The 25,927-nt window shown below is 46.0% G+C and overlaps 1 protein-coding gene across 1 annotated transcript in view; it reads right to left on the bottom strand.

Moving 5' to 3' along the window:
- The window catches only part of LOC144798482 (C-signal-like), a 175,468-nt gene that overhangs the window by 102,202 nt on the left and 47,339 nt on the right, over positions 1-25,927 (bottom strand). The window contains exons 2-3 of the mRNA XM_078669382.1: positions 12,864-12,915; positions 7,449-7,636 (exon numbers count right to left, since the gene is read on the bottom strand). Of these exons, the coding sequence (XP_078525508.1) occupies positions 7,449-7,636; positions 12,864-12,915 (240 nt within the window). The remainder of the gene's footprint in view (positions 1-7,448; positions 7,637-12,863; positions 12,916-25,927) is intronic.

The raw sequence follows: 25,927 nt of genomic DNA, 5'->3' as shown, positions 1-25,927 counted from the left end.
CTCAGGCAGGTCTCCCAGTTCGGCGATCTGTTCCCCGGTAGGCTCCAGGGCATCCCCCTCGAGGTCTGCTTCCTCCTGGGCCGTGGGAACTTCGGGAGCCGGCTGCCCGCGCCCCCTACGTCTTCTCTCTAAGGCCGGTTCCTGGGCCTCTCCCTCAGGCTCCAGGACCTCTTCAACACCCCTACTGGCTGCCATGGACCTTGTGGTCACGCACGTCCAGTCGGGTAGACCCACCATCCGCAGATGAGTTGTTTTCTCCACCTTTCCCCAAGGGGAGTTCTCCAAATCGTTCCCTAGCAGACAATCTACAGGCATGGAGGTCCTCACAGCGACTTGCAGAGTACCAGAGACCCCCCCACTCAAAGGGAACCTGAGCCATCGGACATTGGCTCTCAGAATTGTCAGCATTGACAACCCTACAGTAGGCGTGCGGTACTACCTGCTCCTGAGACACCAGGTGCTGCCTCACTGCAGTCACGCTGGCTCCTGTATCTCGAAGAGCCTCCGCCTTCTTACCGTTGATGGTCACTACCTGCGCATATTTTTTATTGTTATTAGGCAGGTAGTTTTCGGGGACCATCTCACTGTCTCCTAGCGAGACTAGGGTCATCTGAACGGGATCCTCACCCAGTTGGACTTCTACTTCCTCCCCAATGTTAACATTAGCTAGTTGCCGGGGCGGAGCACCAGTGGGTGCGGGTTTTGCGAACAAGCGACACTTAGGGTCAGAGGCAATGTGACCCAGGTCGCCACACCTAAAGCAGGCGATGGGCCCTCTTTGAACAGGTTTACCTGTCGGGGCCCTGGGTGATTTCGGGGGTGGAGGAGGCTGAGAACCTTTCCCTTGGTTCCCTTGGGGATTACTTTGGGGGCCTTTTTGGAACCCTTTCTGTTTTCCCCTGTCCCCCCACTCTTCTGCTGGGGACCCTGCCCACCTTTGGCTGAATCTCCCACTGGACCTTTGTGGACCCTGGTGCTGAGCCAGCGGTCCGCTTCCTCTGCAAGCTTCCTCGGGTTGGACAGCTTGCTATCGATCAGGTGCTGGCGTAACTCAGGAAAACAATTATCCGACAAGTGCTCCCATGCCATCAAATCAAGCAGCCCTTGAAAATCAGTTACTTTACTGCCCTTCACCCAACCATCCAGCGCTCTGCAGAAAAAGGTCACATACTCTACATACGTACCCCCTTGAATCTTCACACACTTCCTAAACCGCTGTCGGTACATTTCAGGAGTTAACCCAAATCGATTCATCAGGGGATCTTTCATGTGCGGGTAGGAGTTGGACTCTTCAGAAGGAAGATCTAGCAGGGTATCCCGCCCCTCGGTCAGGAACCGTCCCCACAACCTCGCTCCCCAGTCTTTCTCAGGGACCCGGTGGGAGGACATGGCTACCTCGTAGGCCCGGAACCACTGCCCTATGTCATCCCCCTTAAAATACTCCTTCACCACATCTTTCGGTACGTAGACCCTTGACTCTACCTGGGCTGGCGTTGTGCTGCCACCAGGAGCTGCGTCCAAGCTCTTCGCTTTCAGCTCCAATTCTTTTAGTCGTATCTCATGCTCCAGCTGGAGCCGTTTTTCTTCCATTGCCATCTGTCCTTTTAATCTGGCCGTCTCCACTTCATGCACTCTGGTTGCGGCCCTGTCCGCCAGCTCTTCTGACGACAGACCTCCCGGCACTTCGATAAGACTCTCGGGTGAATCCACTACCACCCGATTTTCCGGATCTCTCGACTCTTTCCAAGCTGTGAGTGCCTTGATGCGCTGGGCTCTGGTTTTGCAGCCCGCTTAGGAGACTCGGAACTGTTCGCACAGGGCTTTCAACTGATCAATCTTCATTTGCCCAAGCCCTTCCCAGTCAACTTCGTCGAATCCAGAGATAACAGAGAGTGCTCTCACTGGGAGTGAACCAGGCATGGTTTCGGAGATTGGAGATCTCTCGGCAAGGACGTAATCTGTGGCTCGTTACTTGGTCTGCTCTCACTACGTGGTGATCAGTAATTCACTGTATATAAATCACAAATGCAAATCCAAAATCCCACCGCTGCCACCAATGTTGGAACCGGAGGTCTCTGGTTGGCACAGGTATGCACTTGTGACAAGCAGGGGCCCTTAGCTCCACGTCAGGGCAAGGGAACTACTCCTTCGAATAACCCCTGCTCACCCTCTAGGTAGTGTGGCGCGAGCAGACAAGGCTAATCCTCAGGGCGATAGTAAGTTAAGCATTTATGATCACACACAGTAAACCCACTGACCCACCACAAATGGACACCAGTCGTGTAGTTGTATCAAAAATACGTATACTTTGTATAAAAAGGTAGATTCAAGCAGGATTATCACAAGACCATATACATGTAACGATTCGAGGCCAACAGATGATACTTAGGCAAGCTTTAGTCTTTAAATGTTCGTTGTTCAGCAAGGTACGATGACAGGGAAATAAGAATGTTGCGGACCCTGGATCCGATGTGAACTCGGGACGGAGTTCAAGTGTACCTTACTTGTGGAAGTCCGAGGCGTTTCGGGCACGGCTGGTGAGGGCGGTCTCCGAACGAGGCCGACGGTCCTCCAGAGGATCTCTCCGGCTCAGGTCCCCCTCGAGGTGCGAGGTGGAGGAGCAGGACTGTGGAGGGTTGCGGCGATCCGGGGTCGATGCAGCTCACGGGGCAAGGCGCCGTTCAGGCCTGCGGGGCGTACTACTTCTTAGCACGCTGGGTCGTACTCGTGGATCTGTGAGGGGCGTCACGTTCTACGGCAGACGGGTGCAACACCAGGCCTCCGGTACCACTGTACGGGGAGGCCTTTCTTGAGGTGCAACACGGGTCTTGGTATGCAGGAGGGCAAAGCGAGACAGTCGGGTACGTTACGACGTGCGGACCGTCCGGGGCTATGGAATGCGCTCTGTGCAGATTCCGGCGGGAGAAGATGAGAGGTGCACAACGCGCTCCGTTAGCGGCGAGGTGACAGGAGAGCAGGCGGCCCGGCACTGAAGCGGAGAGCGACTCGGGGATGAGCGGACTCTCTACGGCAGGGCGACCAGGCTCCGAGCTGTCACGACCTGGGAGGGGGCGAAGGCACCCGAGTCACAACTCCGGCGAGGGAATAAGAACTAAGGCCCAACAGCAGTCGGGCACAAGCAGATAGAACCCAATGGTCCTGGGGTTCCGTTCAGGGGGCAAGCTCTCAATCAAGCCCTTGGAGATCGTTTCAGGCACAAGTCTACAAAGTCCTTTCTGGTCCTTTCCTCTACGTTCTCAGCAAGGCAACACTGCAGGCCAGTCTTACAGGATTCAGACCGGTTTCCGCCCTTCAGCTTCTCTTGGTCCTTCTAGTCGGGCAGAGGTTCGTCGTGGTCAAAACTGGATCTGATTTGTAAGGAGCAGAGCTCCTATATTTATACTGCGATTCTTTTGTCTTTGCAGGCCAGGGGGCCTGAGCCTAGTTCAACCCGGTTCTGGAGTACTCCGTTTACAGGAAGCTGCCGTCTTCTTTCAGAGTGCGGGCAGGGACATCAGACGCTCCGCAGGCGGGTGGAGCCAGCATTGCGGTGGTGGAGCACAACCCTACTCAGAGTCAAGGACTACTCCGCCCACCCATCCTGGCGCAAGCACCCTATTTACCACCTGGGGGTCCCAACTGTCCCCGGGAATCTCCCAGCCCTGTCACTCACACAAACCCAGACAACCGATACACATCCTGGCAGAGGCGGGCTAAATAGTTAGGCGCGCAAAGGCTATCTTTCTAAAAGTAGCATTTGCAAACCCAGGATATTAAAATAAACCTTACTAAAGGAAGTATTTTATTATTCTGAGTTCAGGCATACTAAACTCGACATGCTACCGTGTTCCCTGAGTCTGCCGGGACTATAGCGTGTAATAGCTCCGACAGCTCATCTTGGCCTAAGAGAACCGGTAGCCCTTCCATAGTGAAGAACGGGAAGGGCGGTAATTCACTATGAGGACATGCCACACGCTAGGCTTGTCCTACCTTACGCTTCAATGCACCCTGCCCGTAGGCCTTCCATAGGGGTGACTGATATGGAGTTTAGGGAAGGTTCAGGGACTGGCAAGTGTGGGCACTTGCGCAGTCAGCATGACAGTACGGGACTGTACGCGGGGTCTGCAATGGCGGACCCGAGTCATGTCTTTACGAGGCCGCTTCTGTGGGTGGCGCTACCAGCGCTGCAGGCCCACTAGCAGCATTTGTGTCTACAAGCCCCGGCACTCCTCGTGCACGTTACTGGGGACTGACAGCAAACCAAATAAGCCAATCGTGGAAATCAATTGTACATACACTTTACATTGGGAGCACTTGCACTGCGGCACGGTTTGGCCGTGGCACAGTGCCCTGAGCATCGAACACCAGCAAAACATCTGAGGCACATCAGCAAAGAAAAGTGGAAGGGAAACTCACACCAAGGTGCCAGGTCTAACAAGAAATAAATAATTTTTCCTGTTAATCTTTCACCTAGTTTTCATGTCTAACCACTAGCAAAAGTGTCAAACTATCACACATGAAGTATGCAAATATCTCACATAGGAACACTACAAACACAGAAATGTCATATATAACAATACTGAAAACGTGTCAGCTACATCTAAAACCTTCAGTTAACTCAGACCAGTTGCCCTAGTTTGATGTATGCCACCTCTTCTACGAAATCAAATGTCATAAAACATGTCCATTTTAGTCATGAAAATAACTATTAAGGTAAGATCCTATTATCCAATAACTACAAATGTTGCTTCTTCTGACTACCCCTTCTACTCCTACCCAGTAATCTTGGGCTCTTCCTTAATAAATCAGCACAAGTAAACAATGTTCCCTAGCATGCAAACCCCTCCAGGGCGAGCCACTTGACTTCTGTTCCGCATTTCCCTACCTGATCTGTCCTTGGATATCTTGGGTCCCAAACATCCCGTACACACTGAATGCAAGCAGGGCAGTAGGAGCGGCTGCTGCAGGTGGCCCTTACACACGCCGCAGCTCTCCAGCAACTGCAGGTCGGGGCCCTCGGAGAGCCGCTCCCTGGGGGACCCTGCTGAAGCTCTCTGTGGTATGCTTCCTGCTAAGTCTGTGTTGCACCCGCCTCTGTCTTGAGTTTCCTAGGGATCCCCTTAATACTGTCTGGGGAATGGCAGGAAAGAACCAAAAGATCTGCAGCTTAACGGTTACAGCAATGCGTTGTACCCGCAAGACACTAGGAGAAGTCCTGCGCATGCGCTCACAGACACCTGATGTGCGTTACCAAACGCGACAGCGAGCGCAATATCGCGTTAAAAACAAAAGCGACAACGCGTTGGGTCACTAGAAACAGTCCAATCCACAACACAGAATGGGCGTGGCTCGTGGCTTTGTCAAAGAGTTTTCTTAATGGGAGGTGGAAGTAGAATAAGCATGACCCCATATCGCGTGTGCGCTGCATGGCTCATCACAGAGTTTGAACAAGCCTTAGGAAAAGTGAAAACGCGTCATGCGTTCACGCGGGAGCAGGAGATGTGCACGCGTACGGAGTGCACATCTCCTGTCCCCCTTCAGAGGAGACGCCATGCGTGCGCACATGGCCTGTCCGTGAGTGCACATGGTATGTCTCCCTTCGCTACCAAAAACCACAACAATAGACTCGCCTAGCTGACTCGCCTAGCTGCGTTCGCTAGGCGGGACCTAAAAAATGGCTCAAACCATCTTGAACCTGCTCCTGGACTCAGCCTGAGTGAGTCCCAAGCCTCCAAGCTGTGTCCCTCCAGTCCTGGACCCTTGGAAGTGCAGCTAAAGGTGCCCAGAAAGCCTAAATCCAGAATTTAGGGCATAGAAAATTTTCAAACTAAAAATGCTCAGAGAACCAAGAGGAGACCAGGACCAACCTGCTACTTGATCCAGCCACGGTGCATCGCTGGTCGACCTGACTTTGAGGTAGTTCTTGACGGGTTTTTTCCAACAGCAGCAAATCCGGTTCAGCGTCTTATTGCAGAAGGGGTATCTGGCCTCATGGAGCCCTCGTCAGGTACAGTCTACATCTTTGTCCCAGTGGAGATCTTGGAGTTCCAAAAAAGAGACTAAATCCGAACTAAGGAATTTTTAATGTGACTTTGGCCAGTGGCTTCTCGACAACAACACCTCCTCCTAAGACACAGTCCGCTGCCTTGCCCCACTGTACTTTACCTTCTCTGACATTTTTCTGCAATTTTTCTTCTATGTCTGAAGGTAAGAGGAGACCAGGCTGAATCCACTTCTTATATCCGACCCTCGCTCCATCGTGGTCAGCCATAACTTTCGACTTTTCTCCGGTCTTACGCCAATAGATGTCGACGTTTGGCACTTTCATCTTTTAGATGCTAGTTTTCACTTTACATTTTAAAAGTTCGTAATTCTAGTTCTACTGATTTGATTTTGAAAGCTTTGGTGTCAGTTAATTTATTACAATTTACTCTATTTTTCTAAATTTGTGCGGGATTTTTCGAGTTGTGATTTGACTTTATTACTGTTGTATGGTGCATACATACTTTACACATGGTCTTGAAGTTAAGCCTGACTGCTTTTGTGCCAAGCTACCAGAGGGTTAAGCATGGGTTAGTTTACTGTCTTTAATGATTCACCCTGACGGTTATTGTTGCTGTTGCTTGAGAAAAGCTTGTATCCCGCTTACCCAAAAACCCAATTTCTCACATGCCATTTAGAAAAAGTCACTGAATTTGAGACACACTTTATAACTTTTGATACTATTGACTAATCTACAACAAATATAGTAAGGAAGAATTTATAAAGCCCTTACTTCCATCGTTTGGTTCAAAGTTACTAAGAATATGAAGTTAATAAGGAGGAAAACTGGACGTCTTAGGGATTCCTTTGTCAACATTAAGTGCATGTGTGACTGTCACTCTGATATAAATGAACGAGGGCTATTTAAACTTAAGACTCTACAGTTCTCAAAGGGTTTTAAGAAGTGGGATCCCAAGAATTGCTGCTTTGTATCCCCAACATTTCCTGGAGCTTTGGGGATAAATAGCTTCCCAGTTAGTGTTGCTGCATGCTTATTTGGCATGGCCCTCACATTGCACTAAGGCCATGAACCAGATGAAGGCAAGCAGGAGTGAGCACCAGGGCTTGCTGGCTGCCTCATCGCACTGCTACCTTCGCCAGAGCCCTGGGAAGCTAGACTTAACAGTCATCAGACACCTGTAATGATGAGGACTGACCTGCAGGCCAAGCTCTATCAAAGCGAAGCAGATATGTATGGCCATCAGGTCCGCATTGCAAGGGGGGAAATCGGCCATGCTGAAGGGGCTTAAAGCAACACCAGAACTCTGTACTCCTCCCTACCCGAGTTAAGGTCCACATTCAGGCTAAAGAACAGCTGTTACAAAACCACAGTTGCTTTCTCAAAATAGTTCTTCACCCTTTTCTTAAATTGCTTGATGATGAGCAGTGCTTTCGTTTCTTCCTACCTTGGTCACCAACAGCGGACCAACCACATTGGTCGAGTACACATGCAGCATGTCTTCTGCATCCACATTTTCAAGGGAGGATGGAGTCAGGATTCCAGCATTGTTGAACAGCACATTTAGACCAGCTCCTTTCAGGTGTGCCTCTACTTCTTTTACAGCCTTGTTGACACTTTCAGGATCTGTAACTTCTAAAAAACAGAGAGCATCTAATCAGTAAAACTGGACACCCATACTGGTTATCCCAACACAATGGTTGCATTATGGTTGAGTCTGTTATTCTTCTGAACAGACAGCCATACATTTCCAAGAGTGATTGTTGCTGACTGGGTTGGCATCAGATTTTCTTATACAAAAAAGTAAAACATTGAATTAAAGTACCATGGGGATCTTTCAATACAAGCACTTGAAACACTACCTGCTGCTTTGTTTTGTCAGGGATCTTTACATTTGAAAGGATAAGGCATATTCAAAATGCAGGCACTTACAGACTGACATTGACCATTTTAGGTCTTTCAATATTGTAAAAGATGTTATGTAACCATATGTATTGCTAATAAACAATGTCAACCTCACTGCAGATACCCAGACGGCCGTATGGCATCATAGTTTCCATCTCATAAACTCAAAAATAGTCAAAGTAATTTTGTACTTGCAACTGCGGTCGTTCAAACTAATACATTAGGTAACTACACAAAAATACAGTAACAAAATGATAGCATAAATGTGCTGGACGACAGATGGAACCATGTAGCAACAAGAATGGAGAGATGAAACAGATGATACCAATTATTAATCATAATAACGAACAGTTTCAGCATCAAGCAATTGTCGGTACAAATCAACAGTAGAAATGCATCACAAAGAAATATTTATCCGAGGACGTAGTCATGGAGGTTTTTTCATAACAGTGAAACGGCTGCTAGTAGTGTGCCCACTTCCCAGTTCCAAGACGCACTAGTGTTGACCCGTAGGTTCACTAAAATGTACAATGAAGGCTTGCAAAAAATGTATGCAAAAGCTTGTGGCTGTTTAATTGGTTCATTTAATTTTGATTGTCAAACATAATTGTCAGTCAGTATGTTCCGTCAAATTCAAAGATCCTCATAACGCCACCCTCAACATTGATTTACTTTAGAATTGTTGTTTGAATACGTTGTTCTGTTGCTTTACGAGCTGAACAGTGATTTGCACACATTTAAACTATAGTTTTCCTGCGGTTTGTTCTTTATTTATTAGTGAACACTGAGCTGGCCCCCCCGCCCATCTATTTCAATCGTTCATAGTAGTGGATCTCTATTTCTACTATAGTTTAGCAAGCCATTGGAACTGCACTTCATCAGTGGTTGCCCTATAATTGAATCCTTACATATGGGTGGATTCTGTTTAGAGCATCCCTCCCCCAGTTCACTACCAGTTCTCGGTTTATGTAAGGGCTTTCGTTTTCTTCTCCATATATGCGGAACCTATGTCAATGTGTTATTTTTACTAAGGTTTGTGTGTTTCATTGTTATTTCAAATAATAACTATATTTTAGGTCTGGTGTTAGAAACGGGGTGGCTTGGCGCGGAGCGCATAGGCTAAACTTTGGAGCAATGTGTAAAGCATCTGAGCAGCCCACACTCACAGGCGACACACTAGGCACACTACAGAAGAGACTCCACACCAGGTTGTGTAAAAATAACTTGTGTATTAGGTAAAACACATTGTAGAACCATCACAGGTGCATATACATTGTGTCAACCGGCACCAGGTAGCAATTTACAGGGGGATTATGTCCAAGGCAGGGCCAATCGGGCGCTGCCAGAACCATCACAAGGGATAAATGTAGGACCATCAGCAATAAATGTGTGACCGTCAGTACCTACTGGCAAGACCATGCACTTAGTAACATCACATTAGCATAAGGCAGGAACATAAAGCATCATAACTTGGCGTTAGGCATGAACCTGTGGGCAAAACCTAATACGCATCATCTCAGCATAAGTCCCATTCAGATGGGGGCACAAACCCGGAGTATAAATCACATTATGCATAAGGCATTATCATTAAGGTAAAAGCATTAGGCATACAATCAGTCGGGCAAACGTTGGCAAAAAAAATAGTAGTGTAAACCTTACACACCCCATTAGCAGTGGGCACAACCCCAAACATCCTGGCATGACGTTAGGCATCATCACATTAGGCATCATTAAGGTCATGAATACATTAGGCATAGAAATAGATTCATAGGTAGAAAACACATTATGCCACAAATCAGTAGTGCACCACGGAAATACCACCAGGGTGCATATCGCCTTCAGGGGCTTGCGTCCTGACAGAGTACCCTAACTGACCCCGGGCCACAGACCTAACCTGGAGCCCAAAATGCCCTTTGTCCTGCACAGTCAGGGTCCTCAACACGTGGCAGCTGCCAGCGCTGTCGCAGGGCAGCGGTGCAAATTAGCCTGGGGCGCCTCTGCGCCTGGGAAGCCACTACTCTCTAAGACTCTAAAATTAAAAGTTCCCCACACATTGCAGCTGCCCGCGCTGGTACGGCGCTGCTGTGGAGCACAAGAGTCACTGGCACGGCTGGAGTCCCTCCCGGGACTCTGAAATTCAAAGAGAATGCCCCAACATCGTAAAAGCACTAGCACCACAATACTGGGAAGGCGGCCCCCACCTCCCCACAGCGAGAGCCCAGCCTTACTCACCACTCCTTGGTGGCTGGGCAGGGGAGGTCCCAGCCTGGCTCGCTCTCCACCGGTGCTGCAGGATTCAGGCAGCCAGCATGCAGGGCTCTCTCCAATAACGGGTGCCCCGCCAACGAGCAGGCCTTAGCTCGCCTGACTCTCACCGCTGCCCTGCTCCTCTCACCGGTGGCCGGCGCACTCGGCACACGCACGGGGCTCACCTCTGCTCACGGGGAGCCCCCACCTCCGGAGCGAAGTCTCTGGTGTCCTGTTGGCGATGTGCCAGCATGGGGTAGGCTCCCAGCTGGCTTCTCTGCAGCCATGGGGCTCCCTATTACTGGCGGCTTCTCTGCAGGGTGTCGCCTGCTCCCCCGGTCTCTGCGGTAGCCCCAGGAGCCCTCGAGGCTCCCACGCCGGGACTGCAGAACTGCTCTCCTTTGGAGTCCGCCTCCCTGTTGCCAGGCAACTCCTGGCGCCGGCACCAATCCTAGCTCGGCTCCCCTATGACGTCAGCGGGGGAGCCCACGCAGTGCTACAGGACTCCCAGGCCGGTGAACTTCGGCGATTCCTCTGTGTGGGGTGGACTCCTGCCACCCAGCGATAACGCGGGGTGGGCTCCCGCGGTTCAAAATAACATCAATGCGGGGTGGGTTCCAGCTGGATATAACACAAGAGCGGGGTGGGCTCCAGCTCTTAAAATTAATACCGGTTGCGAAAATAACGCAGAAGGGCACCCGTGAAGGAGGGCAATACAGGGTAGGCTCCCGTTATATTGAAGTATAAAGGTGGGCTCCCGCTGATTTCAGGAGCGCAAGGGGGAGATCCCACACGCCGGGGATTCCCTTGCAGCCTTGCGCTGGAGGCGCCAGCTCCTCAACTCCTGGGCAGACAACGCCCTCACAGGGCGCTAGTAAGCAGGCCGAGCTGGAATAAAGGTATAGCGCTCACACGGTGCTGGGTTTAGGAAAGCAGAAGAGCACAGTCAATGCTGGGCAAGATCAGTAGGCAGTAGAGCAGCTCATCAGAACAGGACAGTAGTTCCTTGGAACAGTCAACCCCCATAATGTGAAACTCCTCCTGGCACAGCAGCCTTCACTCCAGCAAAGGTCTCTCACTGGTCCTGTGGACAGCAGAGGGGTACAGATGGGCACAGGGGCCCGCACGCAGGCCCTTGCCGTGGTACCTCCTGGCAGAGTGTCCCCTCCAAATCAAAGCCCAAGCAAGCACACCCACATGGAGTCTCAGCTCCTTTATATATACACCCCTCACCCCACCTACTAGAAAGAGCCAGAAGTTTCTGGAAGGGTCTCTGAGGAAACCGGTCCCAACTGGTTTTGGGGGAGGTGTAGAGCACCCTGTCTGCCAGACTTCCCTCCTCCCTTCATGAGCTGGGGTCTGGGAGACAGACACCCCAGGGGGCGGAGCCAGCCTTCCCAGCCCCTGTCACTTCGAGAACTAGACCTGCAACCCACCTCAGGCAGGCAGGCCCGAAGCACACAGAAATGGCGGCTGTTAAAAGTAACCTTTCTAAAACAGTGAAAATAAACCTGTGTACACCAGTGCGCAGCACCAAACATAACATATTTATTTTATTTACTTTGGGAGTTATCCATGGGGGGGGGGGGGGGGGGAGTGCACATGCACTTCACACCAAACTCCAGTGCCAAAGTGCTCAGAGTCCGTAAACCACCAATACCATTACAGCAAAAAGGCTAGGCGGAAGGCAAAAAGTTCCGGGATGACCCGGCAAGCAGGGCCAAGTCCAACATCTGGTATGACAGTTACAGCTGTGTAAAATAGATCATGTAATTAAGAAACAATAACAGTTTGATATGCTTCGGGTCAGCCTCCGTTCAACCACTGCTTGCTCAAAGCCTTGTTCACAATTTGATTTGACTCACAGAGCAACTTAGGGAAGGGAATAGGTCAGCCCGCTTCCCTAAAAGGTTTTGTGAATTCAGGAATAGGAGATATTCCTTATATCATGGCCAACAGACAGTTTTCTTGCCTATAGTAGGCTTCTATTAACAGACTGTGCTTACGTCTGCAGACTTAACTATAGGCAGGTTACTACAGATCTCATCAGCAGGATGACTGCAAGCTCTCAAAGCACCAGTATTTAAATTGCTGTCTTCCTTTTGGTGGTTGCATCTTGATTTGTATTTCCTTCTGTGTCAACCTTAAGTTTCATCCTCATCATTGTGTTTAAAGTCTGCAAGACTCAAGTGAGTACTGGAGACGGACTAGAGTTTCAGACATTTACAACAATTACTCTTTGGATTACACTTACCAAGAACATTGGTGTTCTAATGACTCAGCCTTCTGGCCAACAGAATTCTCTAAACATTCAGAGACAGAAACTCTACTCCAAACCTTTCACTTTTCATACATTCCAATATAGGAGAATTTTAAGGGGCTGAGACACAGCTCAACATAGACAAAGCATGGAAGGTCAGGATAAAACAATCACTTAGATAGCTTTTACTTTCTGGTGTAGTCAGCGGTACCTCAAGACATATAGATTGATAATGGGCCAAAATGAATATGGGTTCAAATGATTGCTTAAAAGCCTGTGAAAATGTGCGCTTTTGTACAATCTTCGAGATTGCAGACCTACACAAGAATTAGAAAAAAAGTCAGACATGTAATGTATTCCTTTAGAAAGAAATCACTATTTTTGCTTTCCTGTGCAAACAGTTCTAGAGATGTATCAAAAACAAAGAGGATTGGAGAGCGATACACCTACCTAGCTGAATCACCTTCAAGTTGGAATGCTTGGCCGCTAGTTCATTCAATGCCTAAAAAGAATACAAGCAAGTATAAGTTCATGTTTAAAAGACTCATTCAAATATGGCAAGTTGGCAGAAAACCCATTTATCCCCTTCTGGTATAATTTCTGAACTTTCTTTTGCTTTTACCTTTTTAGGTCTCGCCTACGCAACGCCCATGCGCTGCATAGGAGAACCTTTAGCCGTCGTTCTGCTCTTTTTCGAAGCACATACGCGTGCTTGTGGCGGCATCCACCTTGCAGGAGCGAGCAGGGGCGCGCCACAAGCACGAGTATGTGCTTCGAAAAAGAGCAGACTGCGCACGCACACACACACACACGCAAACAGCTGCTGCTTCTTAGCATGATCGCTTTCACTTTCACAAGCGCTTTCACGGCCGCGCCGCTTTCACGGCCGCGCGGCCAATGCTTGTTTCATGTAGTGGGAGTATCTTATTCCTTACTATGGATGGTCACAAGCTCACCCCTCCGCAACTCTTTTTAAATCACCTTGGTCTCTTGCTCCTTGTTATGAAAGAGATATTTTACGTGCAGATATATGAATACTCGTGTATTTCACACGGAAAATAAACATGGCAATGTAAAGTTTGCAATTTTTTTGCAAACCCCTATATTTTAAGTGGCAACCCCAGTTCTGCTCAGTGACCAACCCTTGCAGGAACTGTGATATCACAACGTGTCCGCTTTAGGTTGTTGTTGTTGCCGTAGAGCAGTAGGCACACTTACAGTCACGTTTTGAGCAGGCGCTCACGTGATGCAAGTCATCCCTTGTCCGATGTGAGATGATTGTCCGGTCTTCGCTTTGTAGCTCCCTTTCCTTTGCACACTGGTATTTTCTCTTGAGGAATGCTGGACTGCATTTACCGAATGCTATGCATTGTGAGAGAAATAGTCAAACCTGGCTCTAATCTCACCAACATGGAGATTCCTACCCACCTTCATCCGGACCTAAACCAGTCTGTCTTCTTTCCAATTTGGATCCTCTTGAAAGGCTCTAGGCGCGAATGTGAATGCGAATTGCAAGGAAAGTAAGTGAACTTGCAGTAGGCATTTTTGCTCTAAATTACGCAAGCTGGGGTAATCTCATAATTTCCAGTCATTTCACATCACAAGAGCAACAAAGCTTGCCTCTGCCTTTGTTGGTGGTGCTTCATCAGTTTTCAATGTGTCAGGAACTCTTACATAACTGTCCTCTGTTTTGTGTCATATGTTGGTGTGCACCACAAAGAAACTTACACTGCTGCAGCGCATGATGTCCCGGCTCTGTGCGTGTGAAAGAAGCTTGCATTGCTGCTGCCTGTGACTAAAGGGTATGAGGCAGGGATATACACAATTCGTACTTCACGAGCCTAGTCTGGCAGAGTTCCGGCGGTCACAGTTCCCTGCTTTTTCTCTTCCTACAGATTTGCATGCTTTTATGCTCCCAAGTGTTAGTTGAGTGCCAGTAACTTCTGAGAATTGTGTGTGCTGGTGAATCCCCAGTTTAGCATTCTCGAGTGAGCAGATGAAACCTGGTAACTTGCGAGCATTATGCATGGGAATGAGCACCTTGCTTGTAATTTATTTATAAAGTTTTATATAGCGGGAACAAGATCCCGAATGATAAAGCGCTTTACAATATGAATGGGAGGAAAAACATAAAAACAGTATCAACATTCGAGCAGGTGAACATATCCTCAGGAAAATAATTTGTTCATAAGGAATCATTTAGCTTCCAATCTGAAAGCTTTTGTTGAAGAGATTCTGCATACTTCCGGTAGAAGAGAGTTCCAAATCTTTGTTGCAGCGCCGGAGAAGGCACGGTGACCAGATTTATTTTGTTCAGGATAAGTGGTTTCAGGAGGAAGGAAGTGGCACTTCTTGAGGCTCTAGAACCACAGGATAGTTCAAGATTTTGTGCAAGGTACCTGGGAGTATTGAAGCGAAGGGCTTTATGAACCAGAACAGCAATCTTTAACTGAATTCGAGCTTCATAGGGTAGCCGATTGAGAGATTTTAGGACTGGGGAAATATGATTGTATCTTTTGGTGCCTGTGACCAGTCTAGCAGCTGCGTTCAGAGTTGACCTTAGTGGAGCCAGGGCGTTTTTGGGAAGGCCACAGAGGGCAGCGCTGCCTTAGTCAAGCCTTGGCAAGACAAGCGCTTGGACTACCTGCTTGAAATCCTTTAGTGGAAGGAAAGGTTTGATATTTCTGAGTGACCCCAACAAATGGTTTGCTCCCTTACATAGATTGCTGATATGATTTTTCATATTCAAGTGCTTGTCCATGGTGACTCCAAGGGATTTGTCTGAGTCTATGATGAGGAGTGCAATTGAAAGCAGTGAGGTAAAATCAGCCATATGTCTATTTTGGGGACGTGGTTCGGGAGGGGGGGGGGGGATGAGCAGGAATTCTGTTGATGAAATTTTTAAATAGTGTTGCGTGTCGTTCGCATACATTGCTTACCTTTTCCTTGTGTGTGGCTCAACACAAATAAGTGTGTGCTACTGCTCATACGTTGCCTGTCTGTGAGTGTGTGTTGCAGTGCTTGTACCCATGCCAGGGTGGTAGAGTTTCCACCTGCCGGTTTTCCTGGCCCTCACAAACACACATTGGCTTTGCCAACAGGTCTCGCCTTTGGGACCTTATAAGTGTTTAGCCATGCAACAGTTGATGTTGTTGCACCAAGGATATTGTGCTGCATAACTAAATACGTATAAGGTTCCAAAGGCGAGACCTATTGGCTATGCCAATGCTTGTTTTATTTTAGTTCTCTGGTCACAAAATGTACATTCTCGTTGTGTGAGCCTTCATCTGCATTTTAAAGAGTTTTTTTATTTCACCCGAAAAACGATAAACCAAGGGGAAACAACCAAGGCCACTTATTAGGGGCGAGTTGAACTCAGGGACACAAGATTATTATTTAAAGGCACAGTTATTTAAATGATGTTTACATTTTCGACAAAAAAACAATTTATATTGGTCCTTTACTTACCTTTTCTAAGTATGTCCACCTAACATCTGCAACCCGTGTGCTTTAATCATTGCAAGCTGTAAACTAATGTTTGGCTTTTTTCTCACTCAATATATATTATGCTTTTTGCTATAATTAAAACATTTACATTATCAATATGTATTATAATAAAAAAGGAGCAGTAAGCCCACTACTGAATACAAATAGAATTTACATCATACATGTACCTCAATGTAAAAACATTTTAAAACACTCATATTTGCCCGACCTAAATTAGAAAAAGCCCACTCTGATGGCAACCATGGCAGGTTCCAGACCGAATGAGTATTTAACAAGCATTTTCAACAATCCTTATACCAGCTTTTTTTAAAGGGGATTTAAAACGTTTTTTCCAGGCCTGGAGTACAGACGGCAGTGCATGTCAGGTTTGGCATTTGCCACTTTAAAGAAAAAAACACTTCTCCTTGATGTCAAGTACCTTTATGTCGCTGGGCAAGGTAGTTATTTAAATAACTTTAAGTCCTTTTTTTAGTTATTAATGAATAATTTAACAATAATCTATGACATAATACAATTCATTATCAGAAAAAAGCTGGAAAAAAAGAACACAAGGGTGAAAAGAGAAAGTTATGCGTTAACTTTTTCTCACTATTTTTATTTTAAACTACCCCAGACTCTCCGCCCTCCCTCCCAGCCCACCCACAAATTGCAGATAGAACAGCCTCAGTGGAAGTTCGAACTGAAAATCTGGAGAAGGATTTAGCCACTTTGAAAACACAAGGTGATGAACATGATGGTATAGTTAAAGACCTAATGTTAAAAGTGGAGGAGCAGGAGAATAGACTATGACGCAACAACCTACAAGTTCTTGGCATCCCAGAGGGAGTGGAAGAGGGAGAAAAAAACACTTCTCCTTGATGTCAAGTACCTTTATGTCGCTGGGCAAGGTAGTTATTTAAATAACTTTAAGTCCTTTTTTTAGTTATTAATGAATAATTTAACAATAATCTATGACATAATACAATTCATTATCAGAAAAAAGCTGGAAAAAAAGAACACAAGGGTGAAAAGAGAAAGTTATGCGTTAACTTTTTCTCACTATTTTTATTTTAAACTACCCCAGACTCTCCGCCCTCCCTCCCAGCCCACCCACAAATTGCAGATAGAACAGCCTCAGTGGAAGTTCGAACTGAAAATCTGGAGAAGGATTTAGCCACTTTGAAAACACAAGGTGATGAACATGATGGTATAGTTAAAGACCTAATGTTAAAAGTGGAGGAGCAGGAGAATAGACTATGACGCAACAACCTACATGTTCTTGGCATCCCAGAGGGAGTGGAAGGGAATGATCCCAGAGCCTTTATGATCGCGCTCCTTAAGGGAGCCTCCCCGGAACTACACACCTGGGACTGGGACAAGGAGATACAGCAAGCACACCGTTTCCCATTAACACCATCCAAACGCCCCTCAGCCACTCCCCAATACCCACGAGCAATGCTCATATACTTTGGAAACTTCCTCCTTCACCAACTACTCTATTATCTGGCCAGGCCAACTACCAGGAAAGAATTCAATGGTATCATCTTCTTTACAAGGCCCGACGTCGCCCAAGCCACAGTTGAGCGCAGATGGAGGTTGCAACAGCTTTTTGCCCCTTTTCAACAACTTGGTGCTGTTGTCCATCTACAACATCCAGCCCGTTTAAAGGTCGTATACAAAGGGATCACGCAAAGTTTTTTTATCTGAAATCCAGACCCAGGCTTACCTACATGAGATCATTGCTCGAAAAGGAGGCAAAAACTAGGGCACAAAGACTCAAAAAAACTGTCTAAATGTAGACTTTTCACACTATCTATAGTTCTCGGCTCTCTTCAATCTTTCTTTTACCTTTTCTCTATAGACACAATTCAGTCTGCTCAAAAATCTTGAAATAGCTTAAACTTAATTTGACCATTAGCTATGACAGGTGAAAGCCCTGTTCAAGAAGTATTTGACTGTTTAGGTTTCAAATTACGGGAGGGGAGACCGGTGGGGAAAGCGGGGTCACGACTGCTCAGATGCCTTTGCCTGCAGAGTAGTTCCTATATACCTAATAGGCTCTGTGCATTGGAATAATATACACTATAGTTTTGACATAGGACGGAGGTCAGCATGTCTCTTTCGAGTACATTAAACTTAATTACTTGTGTGTGCCAGCTAACTTCGAGATCACTAGAAACTTTCTCGAATTAACAAGAAGGGATTAGTTTCTGACAACCGCATAAACATGACAACTTTGTTTCCCTTAGAGTCGGAACAATATCTTCAGAGTCGTGGAAACAACAGATAACTGTTTCACTCAGTCAATTGTGCATGCTTCGTTTCTACAGAGTTGCACAGAAATAGAGAGACAGGCGTTTCAATAAAAGGGTTTATTGAACAGTCTTATTTCTCATGCAAGAGATATGAACTGCTACAACCGTAAGACAGAATGCGAAGTATAAAATGTACAGCGTTACCAGTAATATGAAATAATACTGCAATAGCATGGTCTGTTGCTATGACATATATAAAAATACATACATAAATAACAGGCTAAAATACTCAACTGATGCTTCTAAAATAATACTACCCCAGTGTACCTAACCTAAGTCTAGTATGAGGGAAGAAGTAGGTGCAGTTTTAGCTATAGTCTAGTTTACTTTGGTTGTGCCAAGAATTGCCAAACGTTTCTCTAGGTTCTAAGCAGCTCATACCTTAGAATGAAAGAGGTTGGTATCTATTTTCTGGAACTCCATCTCCAACACCCTGCAAGGGGAGTCAGAAACACTGGAGCTGGATTCTCGGCGAGGAAGATGACAGCGTCTGGTCAGTGCGTCAGTTGGGGACTTGGCTTCCTTTCAGGACTTGCTGTGGCGAGCCACATCGTGCAAGTAGGTAGCCGAACCGCACCGTACCTTGCCATAACAAGTGAAGGTATATATACCTTGAAGGTGTTTATGAATGCCAGTATTGACGTAAAAGTCGGGCATAAGAACGTCATGAATAAACCCCTAAGGAATAGATGTTCATGCATAATAAAGGAGTTCTTGGAGAAATCAATATCCAAGCACTGGGAAGGTTAAAGGCTAAGAGTCTGGTTTTCCAAAAACTCATTGTGATGTAGATGAACGGATGTAAGTAGCCATGCCTGTATTTGGTTAGCATGAGCAATGACTAAATAAGGGCTGGATTTCTATGCCTAAATAAGGGCAATGTGAATTGTACCTATATAAGGGCATAAATCGGGAAATTCATATGGGATCTAAATCGATACACAACACCCACTCCACGTTCGTATGTACGACGTTACTAAATCCTAAACATGTTTAAACATATCTAAAATATATCTACACACAAAGTGCTAAAATTATGTCCAAAATACATTATAAAATGCTTTAGAACTGATTGTAAGCATAAAAGATGCCTTGGTGCTATACATATTAAAGCAATGTTTCATTCTAAGCACATGTTGACATTTGAAAAGTGCAAATTAAATGAATCATGAAAAATATACATTTATGAAATGGCTTGTAAATACAGAAGAAAAAGGCCAAAACCATTTCATGTCAGATTATATAAAACTGTTTGTGGACAAGGTCATATATTGTCTCTGGAAGTATTCAAACAAATTCTTGTTCTCTATGAATAGTTCTATTATAAGTAGATTACTTGTGCCAAAAAATGAAAAATACAATAATCATAGAAAAAAGTTCCAAAGTTAGTACCTTGTTTTGAAAAATGAAGGTCAAATTCAAAGTCTCTAAGAACACTGTGTGCCAAAATCAAAAGTCAGTGTTAGGGCTGGGAGAAAATATGAAATCTTCTATGTCCCTAGACAAAAAGTAATCTACCATTGTAGGTGAAAGTTGGATTACCTCGTTTAGAAGATTAACCGCACATAGATGAGAAGCATCGCCTTCAGCATTGGTCGCATCAGCAATGTTCGTATCGGATGTTACCTACGCGCCTGTTGTTCCCTCTCGTACCTTAGCAGTAGCAATTTGCATCTGTGCGATCTCAATGAATGCCGTCATCAGAATTGGCAGCTGCTGGGGACAACACGGAGCATGGACCATTACCGGGTCCAGCAGAGTATCGATATCCGTAGGCATGACTGATGGGAGAGTTAGATGTCTAGCACGCATTCTCACCGCAAAGCAGGCAGCGTAGAACAGGTACGATGCAATCTTGCCAGATTGGTCTGAATGACAGAAACCATGTGGTATTTAATTCTCGTAGACGAGGTAAACCTAGAATCTGAACGATGCGCCCACGACACTTCATCTCCAGCAGAGCTCTCTCCACTGTGAATTGGGTGTCGCTGGTGATTTGGCTTGCCATAGCGAAGCAGGAGCAAAAATAGTATCCCTGCAACGAGTCCAAAAAGTCCGCCAAACACCGAGTGCACGAAGTTGGAAAGTATTCCGAGGACAGCTTGAAAAGGTGCCAACAGTCCTGAACATACGTTTTTAAATAGATGTACAAACAAAATCTTCTACCCCCGGCGCTTGCCAATCTTTTGAACCTCAGACAATTTTTGTCTTAATGTTGTCTTTCCAAAAGTCGAAACCCTGTGTAGACAGTTGGGCATTAAAGGCTGCTGAATAAATCTGTTTCGTATTGGTTAACATATTTTACGTTCCTGAATCTTGAATAAGTGTGGAACCTTCAACAGCTCTGATGGGCCAAAAATGTCATATTCAGTTCTGTCCCAAACTATACCATCTGGTATAGGAACGGCTGTGATGTTCACTGCTGACAGGTCTCTTTGTTCACGACGGGATGATTTGTGTGGCTGGAGAAGTAAGTTCACTTTTTTATTTGCTATGTCCATTTGAATATATCTTCCATGTATCAGCTTAGCCACAGTTTTTTACCAGAGCTAACCAAAGTAGAAAAAAGAATATTCCCAAAACAATCCATAGTTCAATCCATGGTGAAACCAGATGTCTTTTTCAGGAGATGAAAAAGGTCTGTTGCTTGTTCTTTGAAAGTTATTTTTGCTGGTGTTGTTTCAGGTTTGCTGGGATCCTCAGAAAACGTATCACAGTTAATGAAATAGCCAGAGGCAGTTCTGTCAATGGTTGGAATTGCATCAGGATTTGTTGAAATCGCTGGAACCACTTGAACACTTGTTACTTCGTTGTAGACTGGTGAATCAGGACAAACTTATTTGGGTCTCAAGAGGAACGAGTTCCATAGCTTTGTTGCTTAGTCCTTTTCTCACTGTAGAATCTTCAAAGGTGATGAGTCTCTCAGTTTGAACCTCTTGGATTGTAGCTAGATGAGTGCTTCTGCTTCATTGGCAGAGTCCACTGGCCTACTGCTTACTATCGGCCACATAGTGTGGTTTGATCAGGTCGATGGACACAAATCGGTTCTCCTTTTTTACCAGCAAGGGGCGGCAGTATCACTGTTCTTGTTCCGTGGATTGCTAAGACAGGTACTGGTTGTCTGTAAGAAGGCCCAAATTCCTTCTTGTCTGCGATCTTTTCTCGGACTAGATCACCAAGCTTTGGAATCCAGACAGGCCTTGCTGGGACAGTTGGTTTTTCCCCAGTGGTGGTTGGCTTCAGGAACACATTGCTTTGTTTCGATCTTAGTTCATTTAAGTCCTGTAAAACAGCCAAATGATCTTTGATATCAAATTTCTTATTTTCCACCACTGTTCCATGACAATCAAGGTCTGGAACCAACATTCTTGTCCCAAAAAGGACCTCATATGGAGTGATACCCCCTAGAGAACTTCTTGGCAAGTTGTTAAGACTGCGTTGGACCCCATAAAGATGTTTGACCCACCCATCACCCGAACCTAATACCCTACCTGTCAACCCCTCCCGTGCTCATGACGAGCTCAGCTCGTCATGGGGCACGGTTGCGCTGTGCTCATGATGAGCTGAGCTCGTCATGACATGCGCGGCACTCACACGCGGGGCTAATTCCCCCGCTGTGCTGAGCGTTCTGAAAAACAGGCAAGGTCATTACGAGCTCAGCTCATCATGAGCACAGCACCACCGTGCAGCGTGACGAGCCGAGCTCGTCACAAGCACCGTGGTGCTGCGCGCGCCTCCCCCCAGCCCCGCGGGGGAATTAGCCCCGCGGCGCTGGGCTTAAAGACTGCTTTGTGTCCCGGTTTTTCTTTCCACAACAGAATTTCCCTCAGGATGGAATGGAGAAGAGTACCGCAAAGCAACGCCCAAATGGAACATGGCTTCTTTGTAAGCTCGTGAGCTAAACGCAGGGCCCTGGTCAGAATGTAGCAGACCTATTGCGTATGTGCCAATAAAGACTAGCAAATCTTTTATAACAGTTTGAGCGTCAGCCGAGCGCTGAGGCAACATCCAAATGGACATTGAACACGAATCCACTGCGACCATAATATATTTATAGTTACCATCCCTTTGTAAGGGACCGCAGTGGTCCAGGCAAACACAAGCTAATGGTTTATCAGAAATTAACAGGAGCATCTGCGTAGGACGTTTCACAGTAGAGACTGTCATCTTTTAGCATATTTCACAGTCCAAAATATAGTTTCTGGTCTGTTTCCTAATGCCAGGCCACGAGTATCGTTGTTTTAATAACAATACTGTGGCGGAAACACCTGCATGAGCAGAGGCAAGCCCTTCATGTGCTGCTAGGATTAGTCCTAATCTATGTTCCATGTTTGGCATTACCCTATCCCCCACGCCAGGGATTCGAGCAAACTGAATATTGCTTGTATCAGTTATATATGAGTATTTGAGTGGAAGGTAACGCTGCACTGCTGCCTTTGCCTGTAGCATTGACAGCTAGTAGTATTTCACTGTCTATTCTAGTTTTTGAATGAGTGATTGCAGCTACGGAAGCAGTTTGCACAGCCCCCTTCGCGGCTTCGTCAGCCAATGAATTCACTTCAACGTGAACGCCATCACGTTGATGACTCAGCGTGTGTATCACGCAAGTGTTTTGTAGTCCGTTTCGCAACTGAACTACTTGTTTCCAAAGCCTTTTATGCTTGATTGTGCCACCTTTTGCATCTTTGAAACCATTTTGAAGCCAATTCTGTAAACATTCATTCTAAGATTGTACACAGTAGAAGGAATCGCACACTGAGTGTGGGTAATTCGCGATCCGTACTTTCAAGTGCCATTATGAATGCTCGTAGCTCAGCTCGCAGATCTGTACAATCTCCCAGGGATTGCGTTTTTGTGACCATAGGTCTGAATTTGCCATCGCACATACGACCTTTAACGATCGCGCATGCAGCACTATAAGCTTGTTTACCCTCCGTAGCGGGTTGTGCTGATCCGTCAGTATAAATTATACATACATACATACTCCTCTAGAGGTAGAATTTCAGTAGGCAGAGAACATTCGTGTTCGCATTGCAGGAATGCTTGCGTTTTCAAATAAGGATCAAAAACGTATTCAACATCAGTTACAGCAAGAGAATTAACCCATTGTATCCATCTTGGATGTAAAGCTTTTGCATTCAGAATGCTGGCTTTTGTATCTGCCTCTAAGGCTGGTACAGGTCGTACGACCATAATGCGTTTTGCCTGTGCTGGGGCTCGCTCTTTTGCTACAGCGGTTTAAACGGCTGTCAGAATTTTTTCTCGTGTAAATTTAATTTCTGCTTGTGTGTACAAATGTGATTTGTAAGCACTTGGCACTTTCTCACCTTCGTTAAAAGTTAAGTAGGTGAATCCGCATTGACCATGAATGATTCGGATCACTAAGTTGCGTATGTTTACGCGTGTTTGTAAATGTTTAGTTGCTAACATGTCTGTTTGAAGAGAACGCAAAATTTGAGTGTTTTTGTGTCCAATTTACTGTTTTAAAATCAGGTTTGATAAATTCATAGAGGGTTTAACCCTTTCTGCGTTGTTTAGAATGTAAGTTTTTCCAAAATTCAGGAAACCTAGAATCAACTACGTTTTTCTGTGTTTTTGGAGGTTGGAGCAGCGCACACTTTTCTAAAAAGTTGGCTGCCAGGCTTTTGCCTTCACTTGATATTTCATATCCTAGAAAAAGGACGTTGAGATGGGCAATTATCGATTTTTTAAAATTGAATTTGTACCCTTCAGAGGTGAAGGCCAGTATAATGGTGTTCACCCTGTTCAAGTGCCTATCCAGGTCGTCTGTCAGATAGATATCATCGACATATGACAATGCCTCGTCATCATAAGTTTGTAGTAACTCTGTTACCCTTGCTGAGAATAACCCTGGACTATTCTTGAATCCTTGAGGGAGACGACAGAAGTGACGCTGGGTCCCTATTATTGAGAAAGCAGTCAAATACCTGCTTTCAGGTGCAATGTTTTGACAAAATGTGGTTTTATATTTTTTACGCACAAAGTTATTCATTAATGCTGTACTGTGTGCATTTTGCACTGCAAATGTTTTACAACAAGAGTTTAGGTGTCTGTAATCCAAAACTATACAATATGTACAGTCTGGTTTGGAAACAGGAAACAAAGGATTGTTCATTGATGAGGTGCATGTTTCAATCACCCCTTGATATTCAAGTTGACCTAAAATCTCCCTGATCTGTTTTTGTAGCTTCTTGCTTAACTGGATACTGCTTTTGTGCAGTTGGTTGATTTTTTAAACTGGATTTTATGGTGAGGTGAATCCTCATCCCATCCTACATGATTTTTGTATAATGCTGGGGCTTGGGCAACTGCCCATTTTCTGGCATAAGTATATTTTAAATGTACTGGAATATGATTAGAGAAGGCTGGCATAATGATGTCTTTGCCATGTGGGCACTCCCTGACAAATTCTGGTGGCCAGTCTTGTTCAGCTAGAAGTATATCATAACCCTTAGAAAGTCGCTCCCAAAAGAGTGCTTTCACTTTCCTTGGTATGTCTCCCAACATCCGGAGTGTTATTTCATACAACCTATGTGGAGAACTAACCCTGGCATCTTCAGTTTCAACTTCAATGTCTTCATTCAAGTCCACTGTCTCCAGAAGTCCCTTCAGGTTCTGGTGAGCTATTGTTACTTCTCTGCACTATCCAGCATTGTCTGAGCCCATTCTCCGTTCTTAAGTTGTGTCCTCAAGATCCTCGGCATGTCTGCTCTTTAGAAATGCTACCTTCTTTTTGGTGTATTGAGGTTTTAGTTTGCTTTTCTGAACGTGTTGATCGTCTTTCGGACTTCACGCGTTCTTCCTTGTTCTCTGACTGTCCTCTTCTTTCGGATGTCTGTGACGATATCTGAAAGGTACGAGAGGAACGTGTATCAGTATCTTGATACCCGTCAGGTTTTCTCAAATTATCCCTATTCTTGAGGTTGTACCTCCTTTAAGAGGGCTCCTTCTGAGGAGACCTACCTCGGGAATGAGAACCCTTCTCTTTGGAAGGTGGTTTGCTATTTTCCCACTTCTTTTTAGAAGAGGTAGAAGAGTTTTTAGTAAAGACCTTTTCAGGACTTTCAGACAGTTGTGGTTTCACTGGTTTCCCACCCAAACGGTCTCTGCTTTTATTCTTCATAGGATTTTTCAATTATTCTGGCTAGTTCTTGGGGTTGTTCTGTTACATCAAATTCTCTTGATTTCTGGCAGATTGCCACTGATGCTGCTTCTCCTTTAATATTAGATAATATTATCGTTGAGACCTCGCCCCTCTGAAGACCCCGCCGAGCAGACCCGGCAGCAAGAAAGCCCCATGGTTTAACGACGAACTCAAGAGCTCCAAGAAGAACAGCAGAGCACTCGAGAAAACCTGGCGCAGAGACCCAACACCGGACAACATGACTGCCCTCAAGCTCGCCACCCGAAAACACCACCAACTGATCCACACCACCAAGAAAACCGCATTCAAGGAACGACTGGACAACAACGCACACAACAGCAAGGAACTCTTCAACATCGTGAAAGAGCTCTCCAACCCCATCGCCGGAAACAACGACATCACCCCTTCGCAAGACCTCTGCAAATCCCTCGCCTCCTACTTCCACAACAAGATCGCGGACATACACAACAGCTTCAGCACTCAACCGACGCACGCCACGACCGAACCACCGCCCCCCACCACCACCCTCCGCGCCTGGACCCCGATCA

This window comes from Lissotriton helveticus, chromosome 12, assembly GCF_964261635.1.
Source record: "Lissotriton helveticus chromosome 12, aLisHel1.1, whole genome shotgun sequence".
Classification (NCBI taxonomy): Eukaryota; Metazoa; Chordata; class Amphibia; order Caudata; family Salamandridae; genus Lissotriton; species Lissotriton helveticus.
This window is presented reverse-complemented; position numbering and strand designations above follow the sequence as displayed.